Source organism: Brachyistius frenatus, unplaced genomic scaffold (genome assembly GCF_029030835.1).
Source record: "Brachyistius frenatus isolate BFR_SWC_R1_liver_20210118 unplaced genomic scaffold, ASM2903083v1 Contig_32, whole genome shotgun sequence".
NCBI lineage: Eukaryota > Metazoa > Chordata > Actinopteri > Embiotocidae > Brachyistius > Brachyistius frenatus.
Genome location: NW_027210631.1, coordinates 2,800,903 through 2,817,557, shown reverse-complemented (window position 1 = coordinate 2,817,557; position 16,655 = coordinate 2,800,903). Strand labels below are relative to the sequence as shown.

Below are 16,655 nucleotides of genomic sequence, written 5' to 3'. Positions count from 1 at the left end.
TTCTATTATTAGTCCTTAGTGGTAATAAATGTAGTCATATAATAATTTTTTGTTATTGGAACATCAAAAAGGCCAATAGAGCAGCTAATAATACTTCATGTAAAGCAACAGGCGTTTATTTTGAAAGCCTCGTGGGGAAGTAGTGTTGTCACCTCGTGAGTTTGACGGCTGCTGTCCAGACGGCCGGAGAGGAGGAGGAGGAGGAGGGGAGGAGAGGGGCGGGGGGGGGGGGGTGAGAGAGAGAGCGTACAGAGAGAAGAGGAGGAGGAGGAGGGAGGCAGCAGGGACACGGTAACCTGCAGGAGGACTCACATGGTCCTGCTGCAGCGGAGCACAGACCACCGGGGCTCTCCACACCTCTGACACTCAGCTCGACTTCACTCTCCTTTTGTTCCGCACTCCTCCGTGTTCAATCTTTTTTTTTTTTAATTTTCATTTTATTTTCGCATCCTTCCTCGTGCAGCCCGGTGTCGGTCGGTCGGTCGGTCGGTCGGACTTGGGGCCGGTGAAGCAGAGCCATGGCTCGGGAGAACGGAGACGCCGGCAGAGGAGAGACGTGGAAAAAACAAGTCGACGACATTAAGAAGATTTTTGATTTGAAAGAAGTCCTCGGCACGTGAGTACACGCGACTTTGACTCTGTTATCAATCCTATAAAACCCCCACCGGGTTTGATTCGGGGCTGCCTGCCCGGTGGGGCTGCCCGGTGAGTCTCCGGTGACCTTCCTGCCCTGACAGCCAGCGGTGAAACCATATTACAGCGGGGGGGGGGACTCCCAATGTGCCTCAGCGCTTTTCCTCTTCATGGGTATCTCTGTATGTTCCTGTTAACGTGTGTGTGTGTGTGTGTGTGTGTGTGTGTGTGTGTGTGTGTGTGTGTGTGTGTGTGTGTGTGTGTGTGTGTGGGGGGGGTTTGATGTCTTCACGGGCTTTAGGTCTCTGTTAGAGCTGCCTCTGTGTGTGATGTAGTGTGTAATGTTTCTCTAATATTCCTACACAGGTCTGTTGTTCTGAATGAAATGACAGTCAACGCTGACTTTATATCACCATTACTATTATTGAAATTATAATGATATTTACCCATTTGTTGTTACTTTTTAATGAACTATTTCAACTTTTACTTTTAGCACGCTGTTTGTAACTTTTGGTTCTTTTTGCTCATCATCCATTACTTTGAACTATTTTGACCGGTCATCTGTCCCTTTGAGCTTTTTCGGCTCGTTATCCCTGACTTCTGATGAAATATTTCAGCTCATGATGTTACGTTCAACTATTTCAGCTTGTCATCTGTTACCTTTAGCTCCTACATCCATTTCTATTTCTTTCATCTCGTTATTCATTACTTTTATTTAACTATTTCTCCATATTAACTCACCTTTTCAACTGTTTTCCAATAGTTCTGGCCATTACAGCCATTCATTCATTACTTCCAGCTGTCTGTTCAGACAGCTTACTAACTATTATTAAGCCATTGTCATTAGCAACACCTACGGGTGTTACGGATGATTCAATATTTGGTTATATTTTCAAATCAAATGGTCATTTATTTATTTTTTCTGGTAAATGCAGAGGTTTCCTTTGGTTATGAATCGCTGCTTTAATGGGATCATCACATCGGTGTGGAACATTTTTGGAACGTTTTTTTAAAAAGGCTTTTATTGTGTTTTGAAGCTCTTTGAGTTGCAGTAGTCATGTTGTCACTTTAATCGTGAGCATTAGTAACACAATATTGAAATTGTACTGTATGTGGTGTTTGTACAGGGGCTTGCACAATGACTGTGGTGCTTCTCAGTGACTTTAGTTTGAATTAGACTCTTTCACGCTTCCTATCGGAGATCGTACTCTCCAGCATCATGTTAGGAAATCTTGTCTTTTCTCTTCCTCTTCTTCCTCCTGGTTCCATCCTCCCTCTTTGAAACAGCAACCGAATCCAGATCCATGCCCCCCCCCCCCCAATCTAATCTCTGGCAGACAGTCGCTGTAAGCGTCTGTCTGCTTTCCCGCTGTGAGGAATTGAGATGCGTCTGTTTGGACGGCAGCCTGTGTGTGTGTGGGGGGGGGGGTGCACACATCAGCGGGGCGGGTGCACATCGGGATTAACTGCGCGCAGATTAGGAAAAACTTCCCCCCCAAATAGAAGGAAGTTCAGTCTTGTTGTGTAACGACAGAGTGAGGAGCGAGCCAGCCGGGATGCGGTTCGTTTCTCCAAAACACCTGAAATTTGGACCGGACGTGAAGCACACAGACGCACTCAGGATGCGGGCTGGAGCAGGACTCAATGATCCGAGTCAGCCATGTTGCAGCCACACATTAACCAGAGCTGAAGACAGATCTTTGAACCTGATGCATCAGCAGAAAGGGGAAAGTGGGCGTGTGTGTGTGTGTGTGTGTGTGTGTGTGTGTGTGTGTGTGTGTGTGTGTGTGTGTGTGTGTGTGTGTGTGTGTGTGTGTGTGTGTGTGTGTGTGTGTGTGTGTGAGACGTGGGAATGATATGCGAGGCGAAGAGGAAGAAGAGGAAGAGGAGAGGTGACTGAATCGAAACAGATGAATTTTGCTCTGTGTGGTGAGGCGCACGAAGTTGGCAATGAAAGCTGCTCCCTGGAACCAATCACGAAACTGTTGTTGTCCGGAAGGTGTTTGCTGATTGGACGATCGGTGAGCGTGAGACTGTCAGCGATAAAAGTGAAGCGAAGACGACGTTGAGCAGCAGATGAAGGACAAACTCAAGTTTCTGAGTGCGACTGCAGTGTTCAATGTTCCCTGCGTCAGTGTTTTTGAGCTGCATCTGTGCCGACAGGATGTGATGTCACAGACCTGACACTGACCCGTCGTGCTTCGTGTCCTCGTGCCGGGCCACTCTTGCCTCTCGAGTGCAGCCGAACACCTCTCCTGCTCTCGGTCTGAATAGGGCTTTTCGACGTGCTCCATATATTTCCTGTCTCCCAACAGTGGATAGACCTCACAGGGAGAAGCTCACGAAGGCAGCTGTGTGTGTGTGTGTGTGTGTGTGTGTGTGTGTGTGTGTGTGTGTGTGTGTGTGTGTGTCTGCGATCATGTACATGAGGCTCTCCTCGGTGTCTTATTACCCCTCTGTGTGTGTGTGTGTGTGTGTGTCCCTGTTGCTCACCGCTCAATAATTCAACACCAACAGGAGTGTGTTCTTTGTGTGTGTGTGTGTGTGTGTGTGTGTGTGTGTGTGTGTGTGTGTGTGTGTGTGTGTGTGTGTGTGTGTGTGTGTGTGTGTGCCTCAGGTAGGCTGCAGCTCGCAGCAGGAGCGATCACAGCCAGCTGAAAAGGAACAAGAAAAGGTTTAGCTATTTTTTTTTATTGATTTTTTTTAATTTATTGATTTTTTACTCCCGCTGATGTGTTTCTATCCATCAGAACAGCAGGAGAACTTCAACTTAAACTGGGTTTTCACATTGAACTGCTTTAGTGTGAATAGTGTACAAACCATTTCAAGCAAAAATACTATTCGATATTTGCTGTGCACGATTATTTGAAGACCCTCCCCCCGCTGCCACACACACACACACACACACACACACACACACACACACACACACACACACACACACACACACACACACACACACACACACACACACACACACACACACACACACACACACACACACACACACACATATAGAAAGAGACTCATTCATTCTGTGGCTCACAGATCCCATCAGATATTGAAAACCCTCGCCGTGGACAGAGCCGATGGGAAGCGTGTGTCTAGCCATCATCTCTGAGATGAGTTGTGTTTGCTCAGCACGTCTGGCATCAAACTTACATCTTCCAGTGACAAAGCTCGCGGTCCATTATTGATCTGTGACTATGATTTGCTCCAAAATGATTGCGCACAGCTTTAGTAGACTCATGATATGCTAGTTTACACTGCACCTCTTTTTCCTTTATTTTTTGGAAAGATTTCAACAAAGGACTTTTCGACAGCTGTAGTTAGGTTGCGTGTTTCTGCAGCTTGTACCGCAGCATCTGATCTTATTGCCACACGCGTGTTTTACTGGAGCCTGCGGAATTAATTGTCATTTGAAAGGCAGTTCGCAAACAGCTTTTAGGGGCATTCCTGACACCGTCTGGCGGTAGTAACACATTTCTACCCGGCGCTGGTAAACACAAAGGGAAATAAGACATGACGATTTTTTATTCTTTAATGAGCATTCTTAAATTCTAAAATCATCACTCATCCCGTATCATATCTTCCATAAGTTGTCAGATGTTATCAGTATGTTTTAATAAATCAGTGATTATTAAAGACCGTGATGGAAACACCTTAAATTACAACTTGGCCTGTGCGACTGGCTGAACGCTAACAGCAGCAGTCCCGTGGTCATTTCCAATGCAGAGTAGAGATTTAGGACGCAAACATTTATTTGCGTGCCACAGTGCAGCTCATATTTTTCAATGTATTTAATATTGGGTGATTGGAAAGTCCACATTTTTTTCTAACGAGAACTAATACTTGAGTGTCTTGTTTTTGTCCTCGTGATGAAATTCGTCACTGAGCACAGTTCATGCTGAACCTCGGATCAGCTCCATATTTTTGGACTCCGCGTTCAGTTTTGATGTCGGGCTGCAAACGGACACAGTGGAAGGTCTTTCCAAGGAGGCCTACAGGAAGTCAAAGTGTGTGTGTGTGTGTGTGTGTGTGTGTGTGTGTGTGTGTGTGTGTGTGTGTGTGTGTGTGTGTGTGTGTGTGTGTGTGTGTGTGTGGAGAGAGACAGAAAATAAAGCCGTGGCCGGGATGTTGGTGCATTGTGGGAATGTCACTGTGCCATCTAGGGCACGCTGCCCTTAATTGATGCTCCACTTCCCTGCTGCTGGCACCGTTCTCTCCACTGTTTCTGGGACTTTACAGTCCCCCCCCCCCCTCCTCCCTTTCCCCTCCCCCTCCCAGCCCTTTACGTTTCTCTGCACCTCCTCTGTATATCTGCAGCTCCCCCCGTCAGGTCAGCATCGCAGCTCTGCTTCTCTTGACTATGTAGGACTGCGACGCCAGCGCACACGATGAAGATTTCAAAGTTTCTTTTCATCCTTGGTATAAATAGCATCTTAAAAATAGAACAAAAACATGATTGTTTGTTACAGTATGTGACAAAACCAACTTCATCAGTGGACTGCCAGCCCACGTTTTTTTTTTTTTAACAACGTGTGTACCAATGTGTGTGTATCACTGGATGTGAGAAGTTCAAGCATATGTGGATGTGAGTGCACAATTTAAAAACACAGTTTTCTCTCATTCTAGTGAGATTTGAAACCCGGTGTGTCACCGAGTTTATCCTCTGATCGTCTATTCATCTGTTCTGTCCTCTTCTTTCTGCCAGTGTTTCTTCTGTTGAGTCCTACTCTAAGACTGGTGAACTTTACTTGTTAATAACGCTGCCATGTTGTTACTGATGTCATCGATGCCGTTTGTCATGCTGCTGATTCAGTAAAATTATGGCTAATTGCGATTTAAACCTGTTTGGTAACAGTAATACCACTCGAGGTCTTTGACGTACAACCTTGTTTTCACAGCTTCCAGGATGATTTATTCTCTGGAGGTGTGGCCCCAGTTGAATTAAATCAAACTTTATTCGTTGGCTTTGAAAATAGCTCACTGGAGGACAGGGGGTAATCTGACATGTAAGGCCAGATGGATTTAGAGAAATCAAAGCTCTCTTTGATTAGATTATCAGAGATATATTAAAAAAAAGAAAAAGAAAAAAAAAAAAGGGGTGGTGCAGTGTGTTACGACCGGCTCGTTCAGGCTTTAACAAATGATGGGAGGTCCACACAGTAAACTGGATTTAGGTAAAGGTTTAATGCACAAATCCCCCAAAACTGCAAAAACAGAGGAAAACACAAATCAACCAAAATCAAAGGCTGCCAGGAGCCTGCTGTCCATGGAGAGAGAGAGAGAGAGAGAGAGGGAGAGACTGCAAACAATGAGGAAGCCTGGCTTTATGCTCTTCCTCTCTGGTCACCAATCACGGGCAGGCGGAGCTCCACAACCCGTCAGGACACCATGCCAGCAAAGCAGAACGACAGCGCCAAGCAGACCACCTCAGCACAGCAAGTGGGCGGGGACATGACCTATAACAGAAAGCACAAAGAGCAAGACAGGAAGGAAAGGCTGGCGGGCCTGGGCGGTTCCGCAAGAAGGTTGTGGGTTTAAACTTCAGCTCGGGTCTTTGTTGTTTGCACGTTGCACGTGTTGGTTTTCTCCGACTTCCTCCCTCTCTCTCTCAAAGACGTGTCTCGTAGGTGAATTGGTGAGTCTGAATGTGAATGTGAGCGTGAATGCTTGTCTGTGTTTCTGTGTTGGCTCTGCGATGGACTGGTGACCTGTAGTGGATGTACCACGCCCATAGTCAGCTTGGATAGCCCCCCCCCCCCCCCCCCAGTGAGTCTGTTAAGGATAAAGTGGGCAGAGATGAGGGATGGATGGATGTTTAAAATACATCTCAGCAGTTAACTCATCATTCCTGAGAGGAATCAGGTCCCAAACCGCCACGACAAGATCCAAGCTGGAAGACACTGGCGATACCCTTCAATGGTGATGCTGTTGTAGTCACTGACTTCACTGCTGCTGACGTTTGTTTTGTCTGTCTTCTGGTTCTGGATGAGTTGCGCATTTCAACAGGGATTAACACCGAATCTGCTGATCTCAGTTTGACATCTCAGTGCTACTAAATTTGAGCTACAGTCGTGTCATACAGCCCACCCACACACACTCTCTCTCTCTCTCTCAGTCTCTCTCTCTCTCTCTCTTTCACACACACACACACACACACACACACACACACACACACACACACACACACACACACACACACACACACACACACACACACACACACACACACACACACACACACTCTCTCTCTCTCTCTCAGTCTCTCTCTCTCTCTCTCTCACACACACACTCTCTCTCTCTCGCTCTCTCTCTCTCTCTCTCTCTCTCTCTCTCTCTCACACACACACACACACACACACACACACACACACACACACACACACACACACACACACACACACACACACACTCTCAGTCTCTCTGAGGGGGTTTGGGGGTGTGAAGGGGGGGAGGGCTGGCATGCATCTCTCTACACAGATTGACACGCGTGCGTCCAGACCTCTGAGTATTAATGATCATAAAGTTTAGTCCATTATCGGATCAACGCTCTATTTTAAGCCTCGCGGCGACCACATCCAGCTTATAAATGGCCCCGAGCCGAAAGCCTGTTGTCCCTGTGCTGTTGTGACACACACGGTTGAGCAGGACAGCTGTGTGCACGCTCGCTGTTCACGTATGTAAACACAGACACGTACTCAGACAGCTGAACGGAGCAGGGAAAGTTCATGGAAGAACATTTGTCTTAAGTCTGATTGAAGTCATTCCGGTCTCTGAATGTTAAAGTGAGGGAACGAGAGCGTCGCTGCCTGCGCCACAAATCTCTGTCTGTTTGTTGGTTCAGCCAGTTTTACACACTTTAGTACTCTTTTTTTTTTGCTTTGGCTGCCAAAAGTTTGACATTTAAAAGAGTTTTTATTGCAACCTTTCACCTCTTCACTTTTATTAGTGGCATTTACTGCATGCTGAACCATTTGTTTTATGAAAAATAAGTCATATAATTTTAGGTTTTACTCATAAAAACACTTCAAAGGTTTTTGTCTGGGGCATCGTGCCCTCATGTTCACTGTGACCCCGTTTTTGTCAGTTATGAAAGACAAAATCTTCTTTCCTCGTGATTTATTGAATGTCTTTTCAAGGAACACAGTTAGAGATGGAGATGCTACACCGAGGGTTCATACTTAGGCCAAAAAATGATGTCCAACATTTCTTGCAAAGAGACAAAACGAGAGCAGGCGGTGCGGGGAAGTCGGTGGTAAAGCTTCAGTTTGTTTCTGCCGACCGCAGGATTTGGCTTCATTCCTGTTGCGCAATACTAAAGGGTCTTGACAACAACATCTGCTGTTCGAGAGGGAAATCAGGGATACAGCCTGCTGGGACACGACGGCTGTTGTGATGAATTTAACAGTTGGTGGGTGACCATATTGTAGTGATCAAGGAAGACAGGGGTGCTGCAGGTCAGTGGAGTTGCAGCGACATGAGCGGTGGCGCTAACTGTGTTCCTGCAGGCTATTGGCTTCTCAAAACATCATTAGAAGTGAACAGAGGACATGGTGTGATAATGTGTGCCTACATAAAGTTGTTACAGCTCTGCTCTCAGGAGGGGGGAGCGACACCATGTGTGGCCTGTTTTTTTTTTTAATGAAAAAGCTCCGATTGGCCCACTGCAAAGTACGTGTCCAGCGCCACACAGCAGACAGACAGCAGCTAGCTGGTGAACATTGTGGAGAATTTAGCTAAAATGAGAAGAATATAGTGCACAGGGTTTAATTTGTGCCTGATCCTGCCAGAACAAGATCCGGCACCTTTGTCACTGTCAAAATCTGTAAGTACAATTTTTTTTATAATATATCTTCTGTCATTTATTTTTTATTTCCCAACTCGTAATTTGCTTGTTAACCTATTTTAATTGTATTTTAAATATAATTTATAAGGCAGAAGAGAGTGAAAGACATCAGTTACTCAGGTCACGCAGTGACACCTCAAGTGTGAGTTATGAGCGCGTCACAGGAGCTAACGTTACCGCAGTTTAAACCTCAGCAACAAGGACGAAACCGGTCAAATGTCAAAAAGACAATCAGATTTGTTACACTTCGTCAAAGCAGTCGGTCAGTCGGACCCTGAGCAGACCGAAGTCGTTTCGGCGGATCAACACGGCGGTGATAACAGTGGCACAGCAGCATGATAGGAGCATGTGTGTTCTGCTCATGAGCTCTGCTGCTGACTTTGAATGATCCGTGAATGCTCAGACGACTAAATGCAAATAAATAGGGCTTTGTTTGTGATGACAGTTTTGTTGAAATTCAACAGCCTAGGCGTTGTCTGACGTAGCTGTCGACTCTCTGGAGCAGCACCCTCTCAGCGCTCTGTGAACCACCTTCATTCATCAAGTGGTGGGAAACATGACTGCTCTTCTGTTGCTCCCTGTCTACTGCATATGTATGTCGGCAATGGTTTTCTAACAAATTAACCTCATTTTATAAGTTGATATTATGTCAGTGAAGTGTTTACAGCTGGTTGCACTGCCCCCAAGTGACCCCCCAAAAAAAAAAATCCCTGAAAACGTATTGTTGTAGCATCACAAGTTTTTATCTCTAATATACTCCGATGAGTATCAGTTACAATTAAAGGCCTGATAAAGAAGTTTAACACTCATTTGCAGATATTGCTAATCCCTGATTGGTGCATGGAAATATACTTCAGTTTTCCAGCTCAGCCCGCCTTCACTTTAGTTTGTTTAAATGAATTAATAACAGGAACCATGTATAAAATACATTAATATTAAAAAGCAGAAGGATGTTTTGTACCAGATTTAGCTACCAGCTAATTTCCTTCTGCGGTCTCTGGGCAGGTGAGAGGAAACAAATACAATCTCTACTACAAATAGACTAACAGCACGCCGACACCCACGCAGGCATTCACTGACACATACCCACACAACAAAGATACTTCACAGCAATAAACACACATCAAAATATGGCATCGAATATATAAACAGGTTGTCACGTAAAATGAATACTGACAAGTCTGGTTATTCCATTTTTTTTAACTTCACAGGAGAAGATATGGAAATATGGGAAGTTTTTAGGTCGATGAGGACTTGTTTAATTTATCAACAGCTTTGAAAGAAAAACAGATTGTGCACAGGCAAAGTTGCATGATGGGAAATAACCAAAACAGTTTTAACAATTAAGTGTTTGTGTAGAAACCAGGTAGTTATAAAAAGCAGTTGAGTAAATTATTTGTCAGATACTTTAATGCTGGTTTAAAACACAGTTAATCCTAATTTGTTTTGTATTCTGGCAAATGAAAATAAAAGCAGTAACAGAGGAGCATGTTGAACCAGTCGGGCAAACCTGAAAGTGGAGGACGATGGAATTGAAACCGGACTGTGAGGCAGGTGGTGGCTGAAACACAGTTTTCCCTGTTTCCTGGAGGAGTCCAAATGAAATATCCGTCAGCAAGTGTTGTGCTTACGCTCAGGGAAATGCTCTCAGACTTGGAATTACATTGATGGTAGTTTTACTTCAAGCTGCCCTATCTGACCTGTTAGAACCACTCAAACACAACCAGCACTGCTACAGAGCAGCCAAACCGCAGTTGGCAAACCACAGCAGTAATTAGCTTACGGGTAACACTATACAACACATCTGAGCTTCTGTTCAGGGCTTAATTCATTTTCAGAATTCCCATAATTCATTGCATTACACTAGAAGCACCTGAAGGTACAATTGAGTTGTTTTTCCTAAACAAAATATTCAGAGCACCAAATGGAAAATCTTTTGTGAATCAGATTGAATCAGACAGAGATGAAGTGAAGACCTTTAATTCTATGGAAATGTTCCAGGTTGATATTTGTATATTTTATTTTGAAGAGAGCTGCAACAGTGCACCCTGTTGGCTGTGGATACCAGCTGACTCTGACCGCAGCGGCAGACTCTACTTGAACAGAAAGGCAAGTCGGAAAGCAGCTTAGCATATTTTCCCTTAAGGCTCCGCTGCTTCTGACAGAGCCCGTGAAGAATATAACAAAATACCAGAGCGGAGGAGGAGGAGAAGGAGGAGGAGGAGGAGGAGGAAGAGATAACGGGATGGAAATGAGGAATTGTAATGAAAAGCAATGAGGGAGAGGAATAGAAGCAAATAGAAGTCTCAGGGGTTTGGCCTCAGGGGCCCCTCGCGGTGTCCTGTCCCACCGCTTCAGGATAAATACGTTGGAAGGGATTTCTCAGGCAGCCCTTCACTCCTTCCACCATCTGCTGTCACCAGGAACATGGAAAGCTTTTGCTCTGAAAGAACAGCACTCTCTTCCTGTTTTATGTTGTGAGTGAAACCTAATAAGAGTTGTCACAATAATAGTTTTGATTATAGTAGTAATTAATTAATGGTAAACAGCAGCACCTGAAACAAGAGAGGATGAAGGACGCGGTTCCGACTTGATCCATCATGCCTGTCCATCTTTCCATCTGCACTCGTCCCCGGTACGGACAGGACGATCCGTGGTCTGCTTTCTTTCTGCTGCTCTCCCGTTGCAACAGCAGAAAATAAGGTTAAATAGCTCCGATTGACTTTCAGAGTAAGACGTGCTAAAGAGATTCGGTACATTCAGCCCAGTCTGGGGATGATACAGTGGTGACTAAAAATGTGGGTTGCTTTTGATCTCTGGCGATCACCAGAGGCAGACTTTCAGTCATACTCTCAGAACTTCATTATTTTTCAAGGAAACTTACATCAGCTTAATTGTGTTGACCGGGATGTGTGTTAGGGTTTCCTGGCAGATGAGATTGAGACTGTTGGCCTGCTATCGGGAAACCTTTTGAAACTCTGAGCGGGGCTGAACATGAAATGTTCGCCGTTCTCTTGATCCCCTCTTGTTTGCTGCACGTGCTTCATTCCCAAGTGACCTCTGTTCCTACAGTGTCAACATTTCATACAGTTGTCAATAATATATATTTCAATCGCTTTAATTTAATAACATCGACAATATATTCCTGCTATATTTATCAGTTGCTCTGGATTACTCTTCTAAAGTATAATTGTCCTTTAGTCACAAAAAGTTCCTGCAAGTGTTTCAGAATAAAAATCCTGTTGTGAAGTGAAAGGGATTTATCTAAAATATTCCAGAGGGCTTTTATTTTGAAACAGATACAGGAAGGGTTGAGTTTGTATCAACAGTGTGATGCAGTAACTTTAACAGGGCAAACGGGAGCGGATCAAAAGGAGGCTTAAAGCTGAAGAAATTTTTACACCTTAAATTTCAATATGACAACTTTGACCATTCATTGTGATTTTACTGACTCTCTTGCGGGACATATAGTTGTGACTCTTGCATTGCAATCAGATTATATCAATAAAAAAAGGAAGAACGGAAGTTGCATATAGTAATTGATTCTTTATATTTTAACAACTATTCAAGCATTTGAAGATCATGTCGAATCCCTGCTCTACGTGTCTGTCCTCCTGAATTAAGATCAGGGCTTTACAGTGTTTTTACACAGGAGATAATATTAGAGTAGGCTGGTTAATAGTCCAGCTTTGATGTGAGATCTGTGGGATCTAGTTAGTAACTGTGACCAATGCACAGGAGTTGTTGTCAATTCTGTAATTAGTTTAATCATGTACCGTTAATTGTACTTTGTGTTTTATTTGTTCATAACTCATTTGTTTCATGTCTTCATTTAACATTAATTCCACCATAATAACCTTTTCGGGGCCCTATCACACAGCAATCAGAGGGCTCAGATTAGTTATAGCATAACAACATGTACTCAAATAATATTTGGCAGGCATGCAGTGGGGTTGCCGGGGTAACAGTTAGCTGTTGCCCATCAGATTGTGAATGATCGCTGCCGTTAATGGAAGCAGCACCGCGGCAGCTCCACTGCTGGCCAGCACACACTCTGTCTTCTGGACAGGTAATTTAGGGCAGAACACACACACACACACACACACACACACACACACACACACACACACACACACACACACACACACACACACACACACACACACACACACACACACACACACACACACACACACACACACACACACACACACAGACACACACACACACACACACACACACACACACACACACACACACACACACACACACACACACACACACACACACACACACACACACACACACACACACACACACACACACACACACACACACACACACACACACACACACACACACACACACACTCATACATGAGTCGAGTCATGAAAATAAAACCCAGGCACACACAGGATGCAAAAATGTCAGATAATCACACACACACACACACACGGACATATGCACACACACACACATTTATTTTTAATCCTTGTCCTTTTGTTGAAAATATACCAAAAAAAACACACATCATGATACTGTAAGATTACACACACTTTCTGCTCTGGTAAGCATTACACTGCACAGAGTGATACACACACACACACACACACACACACACACACACACACACACACACACACACACACACACACACACACACACACACACACACACACACACACACACACACACACACACACACACACACACACACACTCTCCTCTGCACCTTGGAGGCTTTTTCTGTATTATAGCAGACCTACTTTCACTGAGTCCCACTACTGTACTTAGATCAGAGTGTGTGTGTGTGTGTGTGGCTGTTTATCTGTCTCAGCTTGGCCCAGTTACACTCAAGTCGTCCTTGAGCAAAAACGCACACAAACACACATCTTGAAGTTTTAAAATGTCTCAAACTCTTTAACCAGTTCAAGCAGAGAGACAGAGATGCTCTGTGTTTTGGTTTCAAGTAGTATCTGTATGCAAAGTCTGCTTTACCATTAGCTAACACCCAGCTGTGTGAGTTGATGTGTGTGAGATGATGTTGCATGAGTCACCAGTCCAGTCTGTTAACAGGCAGTGCTGTCTAGCTTTCAGTCATTTGTATGAAAGCCACTTCATCCCTGCGCTCACACTCTACATGTAGTCAAACCCCCTCAACAGATGTGCGTTTCATCGTCTAATTTGGATACTGATGCGACGACGTCATTGTGACATGATACTGGATCATCCGCATTTTGTCTGCAGCGGGTGAAACCAGCTGTTCCTCACATGCAGTGTCTCGTTTGATGCTCACAGGATTTCCTACTAAAAAATAATTTGGGATATTACCCCGATCAGCCAGGAGAGGTTTCATTGTCTCTCACAGGAGGGAGAGAATACAGATCAGGTTCCTTTTGGTTATTAAACTACACTGATTGGTCTAAAGGAAGCACTGGAGTATTTGCTGGTTTCTGTGCATATGAATCAGTGTGTTCACCTGCACTTAAAGGCTTTCTGCAGTATTTCACAAATATCATTTGAAAAAGGAATTTGATTTCCACAGTCTGTACGTGCAGTTAGAAAAACTTGAGCAACATTTCTGCTGGAAAACATCAATTTCTTGGCCATTTGAGTATTTAACTATGTTTTTAATGGGCTTTTAACAAGAGGTGTTTTTGAACCAAATAGTTCTGGGGACTCCCTGAGTGGATCTACTCACTGGAGAGCTCCTAAATACCTTCAAGGGCTCTTTATTTGTTTTGCCTTCACACTGCCAATAAGAACGCTGAAGTGATGTAAACTCACAACGACTGGCAACATCTCATTTTGGTGTGTTGGTCCATTTTTAAAGCCTACAGTTAAAGGGATATATTGGATTCTTTGAATTGGGGTTTTTCCTGGCTTATCCACAGCCAGTGTATTACCTGGAGTAGTAGCATGTCCCCAGTTTGTACCGGCACAGCAGCTAAGCTGAAAGCACAGTTCCCTCAGAGGAAAGACAAGGTAGTGAGGTGAACCAATCACATACACTGACATCACCATAGATTCTCTTGTGCTGGGAAATACATACCCTGAAGCAGAAGCTAAAAAAGTCCTCTGAATGGATTTGTAAAACCGACAACGGTTCTTCGTTCCTGCAGTGTGAACACAAACGGTTCTTAGAACTGTGAAAAGGTTCCTCCTGTCCAAAAGCAAATATGGACACTGTGTCCTCCTTGTTCTCATGTTTCCTGTCTGTCTCTCATCTGTTGTCATCTAATTAAGGCTAAATGCTTTCCTGCTGAGAGTTACAGAACATGAGAAGATTCCTACCACTCTTATATCTGTCTATTAATTATGTTGCTACTGCCAGCAGTTGGTGAGCTTAACATTGGATAAAGACTGGAGAGAGGGGCTAAACAGACATACTGTCCCAGTCCAAAAGTGCCTTTACTGCTTACTAATTACCATTTTAAATTTTGTTTGTTTAATCACTACACACATTTTTATGTGCTGGACCTTTCTTGGGATGAGTGCAGTGACTTTCTGAGCTCTCCACTGGTTGGTCACTATAGATAGTTCCCGGTATCGTCACTACTTTTAACAAAACACTTCTAATTGAGTGCAAACCCTTATCTTTTGGAGTATCCGCATGTAAACGTTCTGTTTCTGTCTCTGACACTGCTGGGCAGGTGTTGATGAAACTTTTTTAAGCCTTGCATTAGGGAATGCTGTCTGCCGTTTGTGTCATGGAGTCTGCATCGTTGGGGGGGATGGCATCATTGTTAAATCACGTCATCCAGCATTCACCTGTCAGGCATGTAACTGATGCCTCAGCTGCTGGTGGGCACATTTCACTGTCTGCAACCTCAAAGCCAACCGTCTGCGACTGTTCACCGTCCTGCCTTGTTATGTGTTGAACTGATGCTTCGGTGACGTTAGCAGTGACCAAATACATTTGTCATAAAAATCAACTGAATAACTGTAATGATGTAACAGAGTCGTGTTAACACCTGTTCTCCTGCGTGTGACGGTGCGGGGGTGTGACGGTGGTGTATTTGATGAGGTCTGTTCGTGTGGGAAACAGCAGAGCTGCTGGAGAAGTGACTGCATCGTTTAATCAGAGGGGGGAAACAAGAATGAGCGTGTGTGTGTGTGTGTGTAGTAATGGGAACTGTTGCGTCAATAATTGGCTACAAAAGAAAAAAAATCATTGTTAAGTATTTGAATTAAGCTTGTTTATACTGATAGAACCATTGAAATCACACAAATGTGGGTCTCCATTTGTGAGAGAGGTTTGCTTGTTAATTACTAACCTGCATGTCAAGACACAAAAGCCCTCTGTGGTGAGGCTAGAAAGCCATTCAGTGACACTTTAATGCACATCCTTCACATTAAAGAGGTTTTGTGTACTGTTTTGTGTGCCCGTCTGTTTCAGAGAACGTCTGTCTGCTGCGCATTCATTATATTTCAGATACGTACAAAGGGATTGGCTGTTTATAGCAGATGGTTATATAGTCAGGCTCTGCTTTTTTTTTAGGCAGCTCTTAAAGAATCCAAAGAAGTGACAAGGAGTCTCGTCGGGAGAACTAATCCTCTTTTAATAAACACGTAAAAGGTAAGTTAAAGCTCGGAGAAAGGTCAGATTATATTTGGCCGTGTTGTCCACCCGCATGAATGTGGTCGGACATCACCAGTGAGCCACACGGCTGGTGAAGGAGCCAATGACACCCATATCTGCCCCCTCCTCTCTCTTTCTGTCTCTCCATATGTCGCCCTCCCTGCATGGACTGACAGGGAGTGTTTGTGCTGCTGTCACTGCAGTCGGCCTTATACCTTTTTGCCACATTAATGCTTTTGCAGGCCGTCCGTTTTATACGAGTCTGCTTTTACTGTAGACCTGAGGCCATCCTTAAATGTTACATTTATATAAAGAAACAAAAGTGCTTTAAAAGCGCCACCATAGGCGTGGTCTTACTTGTTTCCGATGTACTAGTCATTGATCTGACTTTACACCGTCACACATCCCGCTTACATGCTCTCAGCTTGCACAGCAACTACGCTTGTTACTGTGTGAAAGTTTGTGCCGAAGCGAATGTTTCTGCTTGCTGGAAAATATGGAAACATATGTCAACAAGAATGAATATTTCACGGGAATGCCAGCTACAAAACACCTTTAACTTTTAGGAACCACAACCGATGTGTCTCGC

General features: G+C 44.3%; 1 protein-coding gene across 2 annotated transcripts in view; it reads left to right on the top strand.

Annotated features, from left to right (window-relative positions):
- The first annotated feature begins 278 nt into the window (after positions 1–278).
- camk1da (calcium/calmodulin-dependent protein kinase 1Da) overlaps positions 279–16,655 on the top strand; it is a 66,927-nt gene continuing 50,550 nt past the window's right edge. Inside the window, exon 1 of one of the 2 annotated variants that reach the window (XM_069700114.1) lies at positions 279–616. In XM_069700114.1, coding sequence (XP_069556215.1) covers positions 519–616 — 98 coding nt within the window. In that variant the 5' untranslated portion in view covers positions 279–518. Of the gene's footprint in view, positions 617–8,440; positions 8,465–16,655 lie in introns of those variants that run through there. The other variant, XM_069700115.1, reaches the window with a different exon arrangement.